This window comes from Haliotis rubra, unplaced genomic scaffold (assembly GCF_003918875.1).
Source record: "Haliotis rubra isolate DU_JTF1 unplaced genomic scaffold, ASM391887v1 Scf732, whole genome shotgun sequence".
NCBI classification, from domain to species: Eukaryota; Metazoa; Mollusca; class Gastropoda; order Lepetellida; family Haliotidae; genus Haliotis; species Haliotis rubra.
Window position 1 is genome coordinate 445,940 of NW_025767449.1, and position 17,292 is coordinate 463,231.

At 42.6% G+C, this 17,292-nt stretch overlaps 1 protein-coding gene across 5 annotated transcripts; it reads left to right on the top strand.

The window, feature by feature from the left end:
• Positions 1-27: 27 nt before the first annotated feature.
• On the top strand, positions 28-16,466 carry LOC124259678. Of its 5 annotated transcripts, XR_006893888.1 has the most exons (5): positions 28-869; positions 2,744-2,785; positions 3,092-3,823; positions 11,000-11,001; positions 16,349-16,466. XR_006893888.1 is itself a non-coding variant. In XM_046693856.1 (3 exons), the coding sequence occupies exons 1-3, from the start codon at positions 596-598 to the stop codon at positions 15,966-15,968; spliced, it is 585 nt and encodes a 194-aa protein (XP_046549812.1). In that variant the 5' UTR covers positions 28-595; the 3' UTR covers positions 15,969-16,466. The 5 variants fall into 5 exon arrangements, 4 of the variants coding, with proteins under 4 accessions (XP_046549812.1, XP_046549813.1, XP_046549815.1 ...); XM_046693856.1 differs by lacking the exons at positions 3,092-3,823; positions 11,000-11,001 and having other exon boundaries at positions 15,700-16,466; XM_046693857.1 differs by lacking the exons at positions 11,000-11,001; positions 16,349-16,466 and having other exon boundaries at positions 3,092-3,984.
• The last annotated feature ends 826 nt before the right edge of the window (positions 16,467-17,292 follow it).

The window sequence follows — 17,292 nt, forward strand, 5'->3', positions numbered from 1 at the left end:
CAAGGAAACAGCTCAACCCAGATGTGACAACTGTGGGGTATTTCTCTGTTCTATCTGTCTGAATGCCCACAGGAGGAATGTAATAACAAAGACACACACAATAGTTACCTTTGATGAGATGAAGGGGCGACCTGTGCAGAGTTTCCGTCGTCGACACCAGTGCAGTCAACACCAGCTGCCTCTACAGTTCTACTGCCACACTTGTACCAAGGTCGTCTGTGTTTCATGCACTGTAGTAGATCACGATAAAGGGAAGGGACACAATGTTGTGTCTGTGGATGAGGCACACCAAGAACTGTCGCAATCCATAGAAGACGTTTTTGTAAAGATGTATGTGAAGTCAGAGACACTGGACAAAACAGAAGTAGAATTAATGAAGAAGCTGGAGAACATCCAAATGTCCAAGAGGGTTGCCACAGATGATATCAACTAAACTTTTGACGATCTGACCAATGAGCTGAAGCAAACGAGGTCAGTCCTCTTGTCAGATGTTGAACATAAATCTGCTCAGAATCTTCAACTAACAGAGGAGTCACTGGAAGCAACAAGAGTTTCGCAGGCTAGAGTAAAATCTTCTTCTGACTACACAAAACTAATGAGAAGTAAAGCTGACAGGATAGAGGATCTTCAGGTGATGGGGTCTTCAGCTGCCTCTTTGAGAGCCATGTTGGACGACATGCCACAAGAGGTATCCTTTGTCATGACTGGTGTGAACTTTGTAGAGGCAAACATACATCATCTTCGTGATAGCATCAAAGCGGCTGGAATGGTCAGGTCAGTAACGTTCTCCCCAACAGAGAGGCCGAAATATGTGCCAGATTCTACAGCATACAATGCCATCGTACTGGATCCAGCAGAGTTACCGACAGGTATGTAGTATAAAATTAGTTCGTAAGTGAGTGAGTGGTTGGGTGAGTCGGATTGGGTGAGTGAGTGGGCTTGAGTGAGTGAGTGGGTTGGGGTTGTTGGTTGGTTGGTTGGGTGAGTGAGTGAGTGAGTGAGTGGTTTACAGTTTGAGTAGGTGACTTGATGGGTATTGGTTGTTGGTTGGTTGGTTCAGTGAGTGGTTAGGGTGTTTTGTTAGAGTGGGTGGTTAGGATGGATGGGTGTTTTAGTGAGTGGGCACGTGAGTGGGTAGGTATGTCAGTGGCTGGTTGGTTAGGGTGGATGTGTGCTTTAGTGAGTGAGTGATCTATCGATGGTGGCATACCACAATGCCACTGAACAGTTACAGCTGCAGTAGTTTCGTTGCGAGCACTGTAACCAGTTTCGTTTAGTTTTCGATCAACATTTATGTTTTCTCATTTGCAAAAGGTTTCGGTGAACCAGGTGAACCATAAGAGAGTTATTTAGTCCTACATTGCCTGAACAGAGACTAAGTCAATTTCAATATAGATAGTGTATCAGGAAAAAACATGGTGATCGAAATCCGATTCAGCATTGCCGAGGAGCAGTCATCGTAAACGCCCCGTTTTAGCGCGGGCAACACGTTTATTTCTGGCTCTTGTTTATAGAGAAAATACTTACATCTGAAATTGAAAATGATCGATTGGGAAAATTTGAAGAATACACTATGTAAACTCCTTACATTAATACAGCCTTTGGAAATGTTTGACAAACAAGACTCCAGCATCCATTTAGTGTTACGGTAATTAACAAGTATACGTCGGTCATTTCTTACTGAAAATTCATCTTTAATAACATAAATAGACTGTAACAGTAACTAATAGCCCACAGTCAGGTCGACCAGAATTTTGTTAAATAACTATGATTTCCCATTTCGTGGTAGAAAGTTTATGCAACCATTCCCACTGACTGAAGTGAGCGAAAGTTTCATAGTTTAGAGGATTGAAGTTATTTGTTGTGTAAATTGATTTTTTTTAATACATTTCAGAAATTACAGGGAACAAATTAATGACGTTCAGTGTCACTGGGCTGTGGATACGCTTACTAGATGGAAAACCGAACGTAACTCTGGTTGAATACATACTACTTACCATTGATAGCCGAATTATCTTTTGTATCCAGCATAAAATTAATATGGTGCAAACTCCCTTAGGCCTCCTTCACAACAATATGCATAATGTTCTCCTTTGGAAGCCTAATAACACTAGAATGTAAGAGATCGTGTCCTACTGCAACGTTTCCCAAACCCTCGCGACTTCTGAGTAGCACGATGCATAAATCAAGTAAATATCAAAATGTGCATAAAACGTAACAACAACCGGGTGATAGTGACTGTGAAATTAACTTACCGCAATGGAGGTCCGATCGATGATCCAGTTCCATTTGTTGTACAATGACATTGTTGTATTGTGCTGAATATACTTCAACTAAGATGGCGGGTGCAATGTCATGTCAAGTGATGTCATTTCGACATCTTTTTTCCGCGGGAGTGAGTGAGTGACCGAAAGTAGTATGGGAGTATATGACTCACTGAGTCACAGCATACCAGTCCTTGTTTTGTCCCCTAATTTCTGAGAGCCAGACAAAGGAGACAACAAGTACCATGTTTTAACGTGCTTGTGGTATGAGACGACCAGGGATCAATCCGGTTATCTTCCGATCTCAGATCACTCTCTCCGCTCTCAGGTCGTTCTCTCCTGCTCCACTGCACCACAAAGGTGATTATAATTGTTTTGCAAAGCCGTCCGTTTCGAAAAGGTATGTGGGGTTGCTTTACCAGTGCCATACCATATACATGATATTGTGGAGGCATCACGTGACCTCTGCCTTGTTTCAGTGATGGAGATGGACCGGAAGTTGTCTGAAGGGGAGATAACATGTGAGTAGTTCTGGATGGGGGCATCGTGTCCTTGGATGATGCTTCAATACGTTTTTTCTGTCACATTTGTCAAGACATCACTCTAGTGTGATATTTATAATAGTAACATGAGACTCCAGTTCATTTACCCTGGAGGTAAAGTTCGTCGTTTGGATCCTATCACACGGTTCATTTAAAAGCTATTGTACACCTACATACATTTGTTTTATCTCCATATTTGGCGTTTCTTTTCTAAAATATCAATAAATTCTTGTTCACTGCAATGGAAATGGTTTGTATCAATTATAAATGTTATTCTGTACACAGGCCCTATGCTGGAATGGGACCCAGGAACAGCTCGGCGTGATATAAGCGTATCTGGTCGGGTAGTCACCAACACTCCACCAACCACCCCTTCTCCTGATACAGGATGTCGGATACAAGAAATCAGATCAGTTCTGGCGTCCAGACCTCCTGATGGTCCGGAAACAGCCCCGGTCAACAGTGCATCTATCAACTAAACCTTGGGTTCTCTGTCAAAGAAACTATACGAGACAACTGTATGATGCAAGTGACTGCTCTGACCCCCACCCCTGTAGATGGTCCCTACCATCAACACACTGGACTGAGTGTAGGTGTTGTTACATGCCCGACCACAAGCAGCAGCTGATGTGTCTCGGGTTGCCTATAATAACACCCTCCTCAGACACACCCCACTCACCCAGAACAGAGTTGGCCAGTCTTATGACCTACGACTGTGTTTTGTACTGGATGGAGCTAACAACAAACTGTCAGTTATCAATGCTGCTGATAACACAGTGTACACCACTGTCACAGATGTAGATTTTGACAGACCCATGTGGGTCATGATGCATGTTGGTGATCCCGACTATGTAGATATAACAGGAGAACTGATATCAGGCCACAACGTTACAGGATCCTTCAACGACTACAATCGGTAGAAAAGTCTTCATCACCGGCATGACACTCTGCATGTACATTACAATACTGACGCCAATGCCTGAACCCGGCAGTACGTTGATTGTCTGAAGATCTTGGGTATATTCCACAAGATCGCAGGATGCAAAAAATGGTAGTACTTACAGTAATGATTAATGGTTTAGCATTAGTGTTAATTGGAAAGTCTATCGCAAAAGAATAAAACGAAATATGAACTGCGACACATGACACGAATGTCAAACTATGCTCTGTATACGTTAAAATCAGGGGATGTGTTATTTGGATAAGAATTTATCTGAATTAGTGACAAATCTGTTTTTACTGGAATATAACTTTTGCAATCCATTGTATATTTGCGTTTGTAAATAGCGGACCCATTCGTAGTGAATTATTACCTAACTATGAATGGTTAATGTGTATTTGAAGTTTGAAATATTCTTATAGTTACATTTCTAAGGAATGTGATATTTCAACTTATCATATAGCTATATTATCATGTTTATTAATATATAAGACTGAAGTAATGTGTGATGTTTTTCGCTTGGTATCGCAGCACTGAGCGCTTCACCTCATTATAATTGCGTTGATGCTTTAACAACACAGTGTTAGTTGTCACATTTCCCTTACATATTGAATAAAAATATTTTATATGAATTAATTTGGAAATCCAAAGGAATATATGAAACTAAGAGAAACCCTCTATTGTCCCTGTCGTGATATCTAGAAATGTTATATTTTATCCATGCCTGCGTGTAACCTGTCCAATTAGACATCAATTACCTGTTGTTCTTGTTCTAGTTGTTCTTGTTCTTGTTAACCTCTGCTTGCTACTACCTACTATACATATATATTCCTCATCACCTCTTCTCTTATAGCTTGATAACGGCGTAAGAAATTTGTTATGTATGTATGTATGTATGTATGTATATGTTTGTATGTATGTATGTACGTACGTATGTATGTATGTATGTATGTATGTATGTATGTATGTATGTATGTATGTATGTATGTATGTATGTATGTATGTATGTATGTATGTATGTATGTATGTATGTATGTATGTATGTATGTATGTATGTATGTATGTATGTATGTATGTATGTATGTATGTATGTATGTCTGCTTTGGTATCAACAGTCGTTCACAACCACTATGTCTCCGGTTACAGAGATTTCATAAACGCTGTAATTCTGTGGTACTACAGACTGGAATGCAGTTTACCGGGGAGCAACTATCGCGTTATAGCGCGACCGATGTCTCGATATATCCGGGGATATATCCACAAAATGGAAGTCGGATAACTGGCACAATGGGAACCCGGTGGGATAAGTAATGTGACTATTAACCTTCTAGCGCCTCACAGGCAGCTTGGGTTATCCGGGGTAATAATAATCAAATTCTGATTACAGCGTCCAGTGAGCAACTAGTTAGCTGGATACTAGGCGCTATATATAGAGAATCTCACCCGAGTGTCTTTGATATCCAATATATCACCACGAGTTGATAAAGTAACAAATATCCGAGGCTTGCCGAGGATATTTTTACTTTTATCAACGAGTGTTGATATATTTGATATCAGAAGACACGAGGGTGAGATTCTATTTATCATCCAAAATCACTCTTCATTAGTTTTCGATGAAAATGTACATCTCTGAACACAATACTGCCATTAGATTTGCAGTGCAGCGATGTCATAGCATTGTGACGTCATCAAGTTCATGACGTCATAGCATTGTCAGGGCATTGTGCAAAATCTACTGTCAAAACGATATCTCCTAGGAGATATCGTCTGATCTCACACAAGCGATATCTCCTGTGGAACACAGTTTTGCATGATAAAATGAATTATTGTTATAATTATTATTACCCCTCTGATAAGTGTAAATTGGCACGGCTTCACGGCCCTAAGCTATGGATACACAATGTCATTGAGAAAGTGGTCCAAAGTAACATATGTTATATTTAGGATTCGTGTTCCTGACTCTGAGAGAGCGTGTGGGTTCGAATCCCCGATGGCACTCAACTCCCAAAAAGAACTAGAATCTGAGCTTTACTGAGAAAGTGTAGTCCCAAATATAACTTGTGTTCCTCTTTATAACAATAAAATATTTGATATTTTTTAAAGCGTCTCTTGATGTTATAACTCGAGTTTGACTCGCAATTTATTGTTTGTTTCAGCACGTCTCACTGGTCAGGTTAGCTGGCACATGCTATTTATATTTATTATATTCAAGGTTCATCAAAAAAAGCATGTTTAGTTAGATAGCAATTAACCATCACTCAACATTTGAACAAAGTATTTTGCTTTTACACAGGCGCCTATATATGGGCGCATCCCCGTCTGCTTTAGTAAAACTGCATATATAAATATGTTTTACACATCTACAGTATAGGATGACAGTGATTAATCAATCAACGTATTATCCGTTTGACCAAAGTTTTGTGCTAGTCACCTGGCCATTTCTCTCTTGTTACACTTCCATTGTTACATGTACATAGTACATAACAGTTAATACATTCACCACAAACCATATTAGAGCCCAGTCTTAGATTAAAGTTTACATGCAACGCAAAACACAACTGTGCAGATTCTGATACCTTTCGGTATGGACTTACAGTAGCAAGTTATCAAAAATGCAAATTCAACTTATATAGTTGAAAAATAACGTGATGAAATAAACACCGCGAAATCAAACGCGAGTTCAAACGATTCACTAATTTCACCCCAGTTGTGGTGAAAAGTGGTTTTAACAGCTGTGCTAGCTGTGCTGCGCTGCACACATTCGCGCAGCCAATGAAAAACTTCGTTACACGCCCCCGCTCTGACTGGGTTCGGTATTCCGGGTGCTTCGTTTCCAGTGTAGCAAATGCCCAGAGTACAAAATATTGCACTTTTTGATTTGCGATAAAACATAAAGCCCCTGAGCTTATAATGTTGTTTATTTGTTTTTTCATAATCAGCAATGTATATTATATATCATGATTAAATTATAATTGTGTTTTAATTATGTTTATTGTTTTGGTTGCATCTGAGCTTTAAGAGCTGTGCATATGGCGTTTGTCTCCGCTGTGAAAAACAGAGATATCGTCTGCTTTCTAAACGATATTGTTCTGTGTTCAATGGCAGGGCCACCATCCTTGGATAAATAAGGATTTGTATGTATTATATTTGTGGTTGCATCTAAGCTTTAACATTTGCACCAGACGTGAGAAGGCAGGGGTGAACAGTTTTCAGTCTTGGTAATCCGAGGACCGTCACCACGAATAAAAATACTTGTAATAAAGTGAATGACGACGAGGACTTATACCATAGGACGTGGCTGACAAGAATGGAGTAGTGCAATGCAATAGTGAGAGTCGCTGTTTTGAGTACATCGAGTGATCTTCATTGGTACACAAATTCTATGTACACGTATGATAAACACGCCAAGCACGACATCCAACATGCACGGACGTGAATGTCACTTTTATGCCCCAGGTGATATCGTATGGATGCACAAGTCATAAATATTTGCAATGTAGTTCACAGTATATGGAGTGTCAGGTTATTGTGACACAAAGGTGATGTCTGTGGGTGTTTACCTCTGTGGTGAAAGTCATAAATGGAAGTCGCAGCTCTAGGTTGAAGGGAGGCAACTCTACTCTGCTAATTCCCAACATGATGGAACTATGTGAAGCCAACTCTCTTCGCAAACATAGATCAGATATTGAGTGTTCATTCTTTCATCGCGTATTTACTGTATGACGTCCGTTCATGGTAATTTCACGAAAGACCCTTCCCCACCCCCACCACAGACACACATCCAAGGTAGCCAGTACTTAATTTCAGAAGAGCAATGTATGGCATTTTATGGTCGTTTCGTTTACATTCCCATAATATCACATTCACCATAATGGTTTTCACACATTGGCACCCAATGGGAACCCGCGTCTTCGGCACACAACGCTTTAAATGGGCTTCACACAAAGGTGAACCCATGTGGGGAATCGAACCCGGGTCTTTGGGGCGTCGTGGCTTAAGCGTTCGCTTGCCACGTGGAATACCCGAGTTCGATTCCGCACACAGGGACAATGTGTGAAGCCCATTTCTTGTGTTCCCCGCCGTGATATTGCTGGAATATTGCTAAAAGTGGCATTAAACCATCATAACTCACTTTCTCACTCTAAAAATCGGTTTAAAATATCTCTTTGATTTTACCCGCTTTTTTCTCCCAGAGAAGTGTAACTTTTGAGAAGGAATGAAACAATGGGCTTTCGGAACAAAACTATTGATTATGATAACCAGCATGTAAATGTATATCATAATATAGGGCGTACTGTGTGTAAATGTGGTTGTATTACGTGGACAATATGCTGTTAGTTTAGTGGGGAATAGTGGTATTCTATGCATCAGTTTAAGCTTGGAGGATATCTTAGCACACCACGTGTTATGTCGGCTGAGGCCACTGACACCCCAAAACACATCGCCACCGACCGTGATGTAGGTGTTGGTGTTGGTGCTCGGTTTGTCGCTGCCGTTGCTCCTGGGTCACAAGACAGTCCACTTCTATGTCAGCCCCAAGTGATTAGACGGGAGGTCGGGGTCAGCAACAGTTCAGTAGGTAATGGTGGCATTCCATGGACAAGATGATACACTGAGGATGTGCTGTCACACCACTGCGTCAAGGACATGTCAGTTGACTTCAGTGACACCTACGACCACATCACTGTCGGCGATGACGTAGATACTGGTGCTGAGTCTGGGTCTGTTGCTGCCTCTAGGTCACTCCAAGACAGTCCCACATCTATGTCAGCCCCAAAGGGATCAGACGGGGACTCAGGATCAGTTCAGTAGGTAATGGTGACATTATGTACACCGGAGTATACACTGAGGATGTGCTGTCACACCACAAGGTCAAGGACATGTCTGTTGACGCCAGTGACACCTACGACTACATTGCTATCGGCCCGAATGGTTTTAAAGTACATTTCATGATATCAGCATTTATTCTATAAACCGTGGCTGTCCAGGGTGCCGTTCTTCACTAACCGATCTTAGCGCTACGCCAATCGTGCCGTTCCACTAAAAATCCCAATCCAAGCGTGACCCCTACGATCGGCATACCGTTCCACTAATCAATCTTACCTAAGTCGATCAATCTAAGTCAAAAGTTAAGATTCAAAGTCTAAGTTGCTCATGACCAACTTAGGATAGCTAAAATCAATCGTAGAGAAACCAAAATGGTGGCTTTCCTAGTCTATGTGAAAAATAAGAGCGAGCATTTCACCGTGAGCGTCCCCTAAAATCCCCCATGAAATGAATTTGTATATTTCTGTGATGTAAAGAAACACTGCACTGAAGCCTTACAAATGTCAGGCCAGTCTGACCACTGTCGTCATGGGAACACAACCGAGCTAGTCGGTGTAACACATTTGTATTGTGCAACAATATTGCAACGTCATGGTTAAGAATAGGGACAGCCGTGAAGTGAACAATGTTCTGAAGCAAAAAGATACAAATATGTTTGATTTCACTGCGCATATTTGGCGGGGGTGGGGCATTCGTAAAGGCAGACCACTGACAGATTATTCAGGCACATATTAAAAGCTCTGATTCTGGATTGACAATTTCAGGTCCAGACTTAAAATCTGTTCTCAGTTTATTGACATTTTTAAAGCAGACTTAAAATGCTCTCAGTATATTACTTAAATTATCTAATCATGGCGCTTTGGGCATTCTCCCAGGATGTGGAATAGGCGCACTATAAATGTGCATTATTATGTATTATATTATGCGCTGATACCCAGCGTTCTCACGCACTTGCACCTGAAACCAAGGTGCTCACACTACCCTAATATGTTGCTCTAGGTTTTTTCTCCACGTTTACACTTGGTTGGAAAAATACCAATGAAGGCCCGGGTTAGAATATTGAACTTCAATAACCCATGCCTTGTCGTAAGAGGCCACTAAGCGGGATCGGGTGGTCAGGCTCGCTGACTTGGTTGACACATGTCATCGGTTCCCAACTGCGCAGATCGATGCGCATGCTGTTGATCACTGGATTGTCTGGTCCAGACTCGATTATTTATAGCTAAGATACATAGCGTTAACTAACATGAACGCTCATGTTAGTGAAAGCTATGCATCTTAGTTAGATTATTTACAGACCGCCGCCATATAGCTGGACTATTGCTGAGTGCGGCGTAAATCTAAACTCACTCACTCACTCCGTTGGTTCGTAAACTACTTTCTATCATTTGCTAGACTATGCAAAGGGAGATAACTCGTGCCTCGCATTCCTCTATCTCTAGCACGAAAGAGTCTCGATCTAAGCTTGGATCGGATCGTAAGATCGGGACCGGCTACGATCGGCCTAAGATAGTTAGTGGAACGGGTGTAACTTTTAGCTAAGACGATTGTAAACTTGGCGTAACTTGCTAAGATTGATCTTAGATAAGATCGATTAGTGGAACGGCACCCTGACCTTTGATCGTAGCGCTACGACTGTCGTAAGTCTATGTAAAAAGTATGGGAGTTACGATCACCTTAGCGCTACGATCGCCTTGAGGAACAGGGGATGATGAATGCACCAGGGGGATCAGCAATCATGTACATAATACTATTTTAAAATTATGCTGAGACATTATGCTTAAAAAGCGGGGTGTGTGTGTGTGTGTGTGTGTGTCATTTTTTGTACATGACATGTTACATTGTACATAGCTTGTAAATGCGGGAATGGGGGTCATCATTCACATTGTACATGTTTGTCAATAAAGATCATGATTAACATCCGCCCCCATCTCACCCCCATCCCCCAAGCCATGAATTTTGAACGGTTCCTTGGTAACTATTACACACTTTATGAAATCTCTCATAAGCTTGTTTCAGCTTTCACAGCTCTTTGAGATACAGCTTTTGGAGAAGCGGGTTGGAGAAGGGGCGGGTTGCACAGTTCACCTCTACCCGTTTTCATGGTGCGCTATTGTGGTAAAGGCTGCATCAGTGACAACCCACATGGCGTGATCTGTGCTCATTACAGCTGACCTACATGTCCGTTGTTGTAAGACTGCACATTCTATTTGAGTTATTCATACCATTGTTCTCAAAACGAAAGTAGCTACTGCGCGTGTGCAGATGACGTAGGACAGGTTGTGTATGTATACGTGTATGTAGACGCCTAACTTAAACCCAGCTCTACTGTTGTTCCAGAAAGGTAAGAAACATTATCTAAGGTGGATAATATAATTTCATTAGGAATTAAACAACGTTTGGTTGTATCAGATATTCTGTTGGAGGAGTGATTTTACAGGTTGGTGTGAATCCCGAGTTACTTCCTGGTTGTTACCGACAGGTGAATGATATTTACTGTATAGGTCGACCTGGTTTGTTAGGTGTTTAACGCCGCACTCAGCAACATTCCACGTCTATGGACGTCTGACCAAACGATCCCGTTGGTCACCTCATACGACAAGGATGGGTTGCTGAAGACCAATTTTGGTTCTTTCACTTTTCTTTCTTTTCGTAAGCTGTTTGGGGTTTTGATGTGGCCTTACAGAAGACTTTCCGTATGAGTGGTACTTTAATTACTTTTTGAATATGGCGTAACTATCAGCAGGTATAGGGTACAGGTCACCCTGGTCTCCCGTCAAAGATTGTTTGACACATGAAAGTTCATTGTAGTTATTTAACCAAAAACAAACAACAAGCAAGTGTGACAACTACATTAGAACTAAACTAAACAAAGCTTACAAATTAATACAAATCACTACAAAGGTATTACGGAGTCAGTACACATTCGACTGACTGACTGAGTTTGGTTTACGCCGCAATATTCCAGCAACATCACGGCGGGGACACCAGAAATGGGCTTCACACATTATACCCATGTGGGGATTCGAACCCGGGTCTTCGGCGTGACGAGCCAACGCTTTAACCACCAGGCTACCCCAACGCCCAGTACACATTCGAAGGCAGTGTAACACAAGATCAGGAATTAAAGCAGTTACGTCAATTATAGTAATATTCACCTCACTGCATCAATGGCCCAGTATCTAATGAGGCTGAATATCCAGGTTAAGATATGATCTTCTCACAATATCTTGCAACTTGAGATGTTATGTGAGATGCAAGGCATCACCTTATATACCTATAAAAAATTATACCAGATCTTTCTCTTATGTTCTCTGCACCAGAGGAGGGTTGTAGTACATTCCAGAACTCTGTCTAAATTTAGCACAAGTCTAAATATAGAGCACACCAAAGCCCCTTACCACATGTCAACAAGTACAATGTATATGACAGGGAACAGCAATGCCTCATAATAATGATCATTATGTCCTTTGCCAGACAAACATGTCGGATCTTGTCTCAGTGGCTGCAATCAAGGATCTTCTGACAGAGTGTCCAATATGCACAGAACACTTTGATGACTCAATGCGAATTCCTCGTCGTATGCCATGCTGTGTCCAGTCCATATGTCAGCCCTGTCTGGAAACCTGCAGTGGAGGCAAGACAACCATATCCTGCCCCATGTGTCGACACAAACATAACCTGCCTGGTGGAGTGAAATCCCTGCCCAAAAAGAGACGGTCATCCTGAAGACTCTGGACTTCCTCAAGATCCAGAAAGGTCTTCATCTTCCATGTACAGACTGTCCTGACAAGGAAACAGCTCAAGCCCAGTGTGACAACTGTGGGGTATTTCTCTGTTCAATCTGTCTGAACGCCCACAGGAGGAATGTAGCAACAAAGACACACACAATAGTTACCTTTGATGAGATGAAGGGGCAACCTGTGCAGAGTTTCCGTCGTCGACATCAGTGTAGTCAACACCAGCAGCCTCTACAGTTCTACTGCCACACTTGTGCCAAGGCCGTCTGTGTGTCATGCACTGTAGTAGATCACGATAAAGGGAAGGGACATAATGTTGTGTCTGTGGATGAGGCACACCAAGAACTGTCGCAATCCATAGAAGACGTTTTTCGCAAAGATGTATGTGAAGTCAGAGACACTGGACAAAACAGAAAGCAGAACTAATGAAGAAGCTGAAGAACATTGAAATGTCCAAGAGGGTTGCCATAGATGATATCAATAAAACTTTTGACGATCTGACCAATGAGCTGGAAGCAACGGAGGGCAGTCCTCTTGTCAGATGTTGAACATAAATCTGCTCAGAATCTTCAGCTGACAAAGGATGCACTGGAATCAACAAGAGTTTTGCAGACTAGAGTAAAATCTTCTTCTGAATACACAAAACTAATGAGAAGTAAAGCTGACACGATAGAGAGGAGCTTCATGTGATGGGTTCTTCACTTACCTCTTTGAGCACCATGTTGGAGGAGACGCCACAAGAGGTATCATTTGTCAGGACTGGTGTGAACTTTGTCGAGGCAAACATACATCATCTTCGTGATAGTATCAAAGCAGCTGGAATGGTCAGGTCAGTCACGTTCTCCCCAAGAGACAGGCCGACAAACGTGCCAGATTCTATAGCATACAATGCCATCGTACTGGATCCAGCAGAGTTACCTACAGGTAAGGAGTAAAAATAGTCCATAACTTGCTCATGTGATTCACTGAGTCACAGCATACTGTCGACCTGTCTTTCTTTTAGTTTTGAGTCCTTGAGTAAGTAAGTGAGTGTGTTGGTTTTGTGTGGTTGGTTGGGTGCGAGTGTGTGAGTGGTTAGGGTTGGTCGTCAGACTGGGTGGGTCCAAAGACCTACATCGGACCAACGTCGGCATACTTTATCGACCCGGCATCGGCCCTAGTTCGGCATACTCTATCGGCCCGGCATTGGCCCTACATTGGCATACTTTATCTGCCCTACATCGAACCAATGTCGGCATACGTTATCGGCCCTACATTGGCCGAACCTGACCATACTTTATCGGCCCTACATCGGACCAACGTTCGGCATACGTTATCGGCCCTACATCAGACCAAAGGTCGGCATACTTTATTGGCCTGCATCGGCCCAACGTCGGCATACTTTATCGGCCCTGTATCGGCCCAACGTCGGCATACTTTATCGGCCCTGCATCGGCCCAACGTCCGCATACTTTATCGGCCCTGCATCGGCCCAACGCCGGCATACGTTATCGGCCCTGTATCGGACCAAGGTCGGCATACTTCATTGGCCCTACATCGGACCAACGTCGCCATACTTTATCGGACTTGCATCGGCCTAACGTCGGCATACGTTATTGGCCCCGCATCGGACCAAGGTCGGCATACTTTATAGGCCCTGCGTCTGCCTAACGTCAGCATACGTTATTGGCCCCGCATCGGACCAACGTCGCCATACTTTATCGGTCTTGCAGCCGCCCAGCGTTGTAATACTTTATCGGCCCTGCATTGGGGAACTGATTTCTTAAAAAGCTACTGTAATGAGATTCCCGTCTTACTCGCGGAACAGAGTTACGGCTGCAATAACATTGTAACCAGATTCGTTCAGTTTCCGATCACCATTTAATTTTTTTTCTCATTTGCGGAAGAAATTTTGTTTGTAGTCCTACATTTCCTGAACAGAGACTAACTCAATTTCAATATAGATAGTGTGTCATGGTGATCGAAATCTGAATCAACAGTGCCGACCAGCAGTCATCGTCCCGTTGTAGCGCGAGCAACACGTATATTTCTGCCTCTCGTTTAGAAGGGAAATACATATATCCGAAATGATAAATTGATTCGATTGGGAAAATGTGACGAATACACAATGTAAACACCTTACTGTAATATAGCCTTTGAAAATAACGTGGGAATGTTAGACAAACAAAACTCCAGCATCCATGCAGATGATCACCATTTAGTTTAGTCAGTGTATGCGTCGGTCATTTCTTACTGAAAATTCATGTTTAATAACATACTTAAACTGTGACGGTAACTAATATCCACAGTCAGGTTCACCAGAAAGTATTTGAATAACTTTGATTTCCCATTTTCGTGGTATAAAGTTCATTCACCCATTCCCACCGACTCAAGAGAGTGAAAGTTTCATAGGTTGAAAGAAATCGAAAATTGAAAGTTATTTGTTGTGTTAAAAAAATATATATATACCGATCAGAAATAACAGGGAACAAACTCATTACAATAAGTGTCATTGGTTTGTGGTCTGTAGACACGTTTACTAGATGGAAAACCGAACGTAGCAATGGCAAACAACACTGGTTGAATAGATACTGCTTGCCATTGATAGCCGAAATATCTTTTGTATCCAACATAAACTTGATGTTGTGAAAACTCCCTTAGGCCTCCTTCCAACAATATACATGATGTTCTCTGTTGTAGTAACACCGAATCTAAGAGATCGTGTCCGACTGCAACGTTTCTCACACCCTCGCGACGTCTGAGTAGCGCGATGCATAAATCAAGTGAATATCAAACACTTCAACTAAGATGGCGTGTGTAAAAGTGAGTGAGTGAGTGAGTGAGTGAGTGACGGACGGACGTACGGACTGACTGACTGACTGACTGACTGACGTACGGACGGATGGACTGACTGACGGACGGACGTACGCACTGACGGACGGACTGATGGATGGATTGACTGACTGACGGACTGACTGACTGACGGACGGACGGACGTACGCACTGACTGACGGACTGACTGACTGACTGACTGACGGACGGACGGACGGACGGACGTGGGTTGGTGGGTGAGTGGTTGAGCGGGTGAGTGGGTGAGTGGGTGGGTGAGTGGGTGAGTGGAAGAGTGACTGAATGACTGACTGACCAAGTTGACGACAAGTACAATGTTTTAACGTGCTTGTTGTATTACATGACCAGGGTCGAAACCGCTAATCTTCCGCTCTCAGATCGCTCTCAAAGGTACAGTTCGCTGTTTGGATCCTGTACCGGGGTTTATTTAAAGGTTATTGTACAGCTACATACATTTGTTTTATCTCCATATCTTTTTGTTTCTATGATGTCAATAAATTCTCTTTCACTGCAATGGAAATGGTTTGTATCAATTATGAATGTTATTCTTCACACAGACCCTATGCTGGAATGGGACCCAGGAACAGCTCGGCGTGGTATAAGCGTATCTGGTCGGGTAGTCACCAACACTCCACCAACCACCCCTTCTCCTGATACAGGATGTCGGATACAAGAAATCAGATCAGTTCTGGCGTCCAGACCTCTGGTGGTTCGAAACAGCCCCGGTCAACAGTGCATCTATCAAGTAAACCTTTGGTTCTCTGTGAAAGGAACTATACCAGACAAGTGTATGATACTAGAGACTGCTCTGACCCCACACCTGTAGATGCTTCCTACGTTCAACGCACTGGACTGAGTGTATGTGTTGTTACATGCCCCAACCACAAGCAGCAGATGTGTCTCGGGGTTGCCTATAATAACACCCTCCTCAGACACACCCCACTCACCCAGAACAGAGTTGGTCAGTCTTATGACCTACCACTGTGTTTTGTACTGAATGGAGCTAACAACAAACTGTCAGTTATCAATGCTGCTGATAACACAGTGTACACCACTGTTACAGATGTAGATTTTGACAGACCCATGTGGGTCATGATGTTTGTTTGTAATCCCGACTATGCAGATATAACAGGAGAACTGGTGTCAGGCCACAACGTAACAGGATCCTTCAACGACTACAATCGGTAGAAAAGTCTTCATCACCAGCATGACACAAGAATGTAATATGCAACAGATGCTAGTATTGCAGTAGTGATTAATGTTTAACTCTTAGTGTTAATTACAAAGGTTATAGCAAAAGAATAAAGAGAAATATGAACTGCAACACATGTCACGAGTGTCTAACTATGATACTGTATACGTTAAAATAGAGGGTGTGTGTTATTTGGATCAGAATTAATCTGAGTTACTGACAAATTTATTTTAAATGGAATATCACTTTTGCAATTCATTATAGATTTGCGTTTGTAAATAGCGGACCCATTCGTAGTGAATTATTACCTATTTATGAATGGTTAATGTGTTTTTGAAGTTTGAAATATTCTTATAGCTACCAGATTTCTATTTCTAAGTAATGTGATGATTTATCTTATCATAACTAATAGTGTCATGTTTATGATGCATATAAGACTGAATTAATGTGTGATGTATTTTCGCTTGGTATCGCAGCACTGAGCGCTTCACCTCATTATAAGTGTGCATTGGCCCTACATCGGCATACTTTATCTGCCCTACATCGAACCAATGTCGGCATACGTTATCGGCCCTACATTGGCCGAACCTGACCATACTTTATCGGCCCTACATCGGACCAACGTCGGCATACGTTATCGGCCCTACATCAGACCAAGGTCGGCATACTTTATTGGCCCTGCATCGGCCCAACGTCGGCATACTTTATCGGCCCTGTATCGGCCCAACGTCGGCATACTTTATCGGCCCTGCATCGGCCCAACGTCCGCATACTTTATCGGCCCTGCATCGGCCCAACGCCGGCATACGTTATCGGCCCTGTATCGGACGAAGGTCGGCATACTTCATTGGCCCTACATCGGACCAACGTCGCCATACTTTATCGGACTTGCATCGGCCTAACGTCGGCATACGTTATTGGCCCCGCATCGGACCAAGGTCGGCATACTTTATAGGCC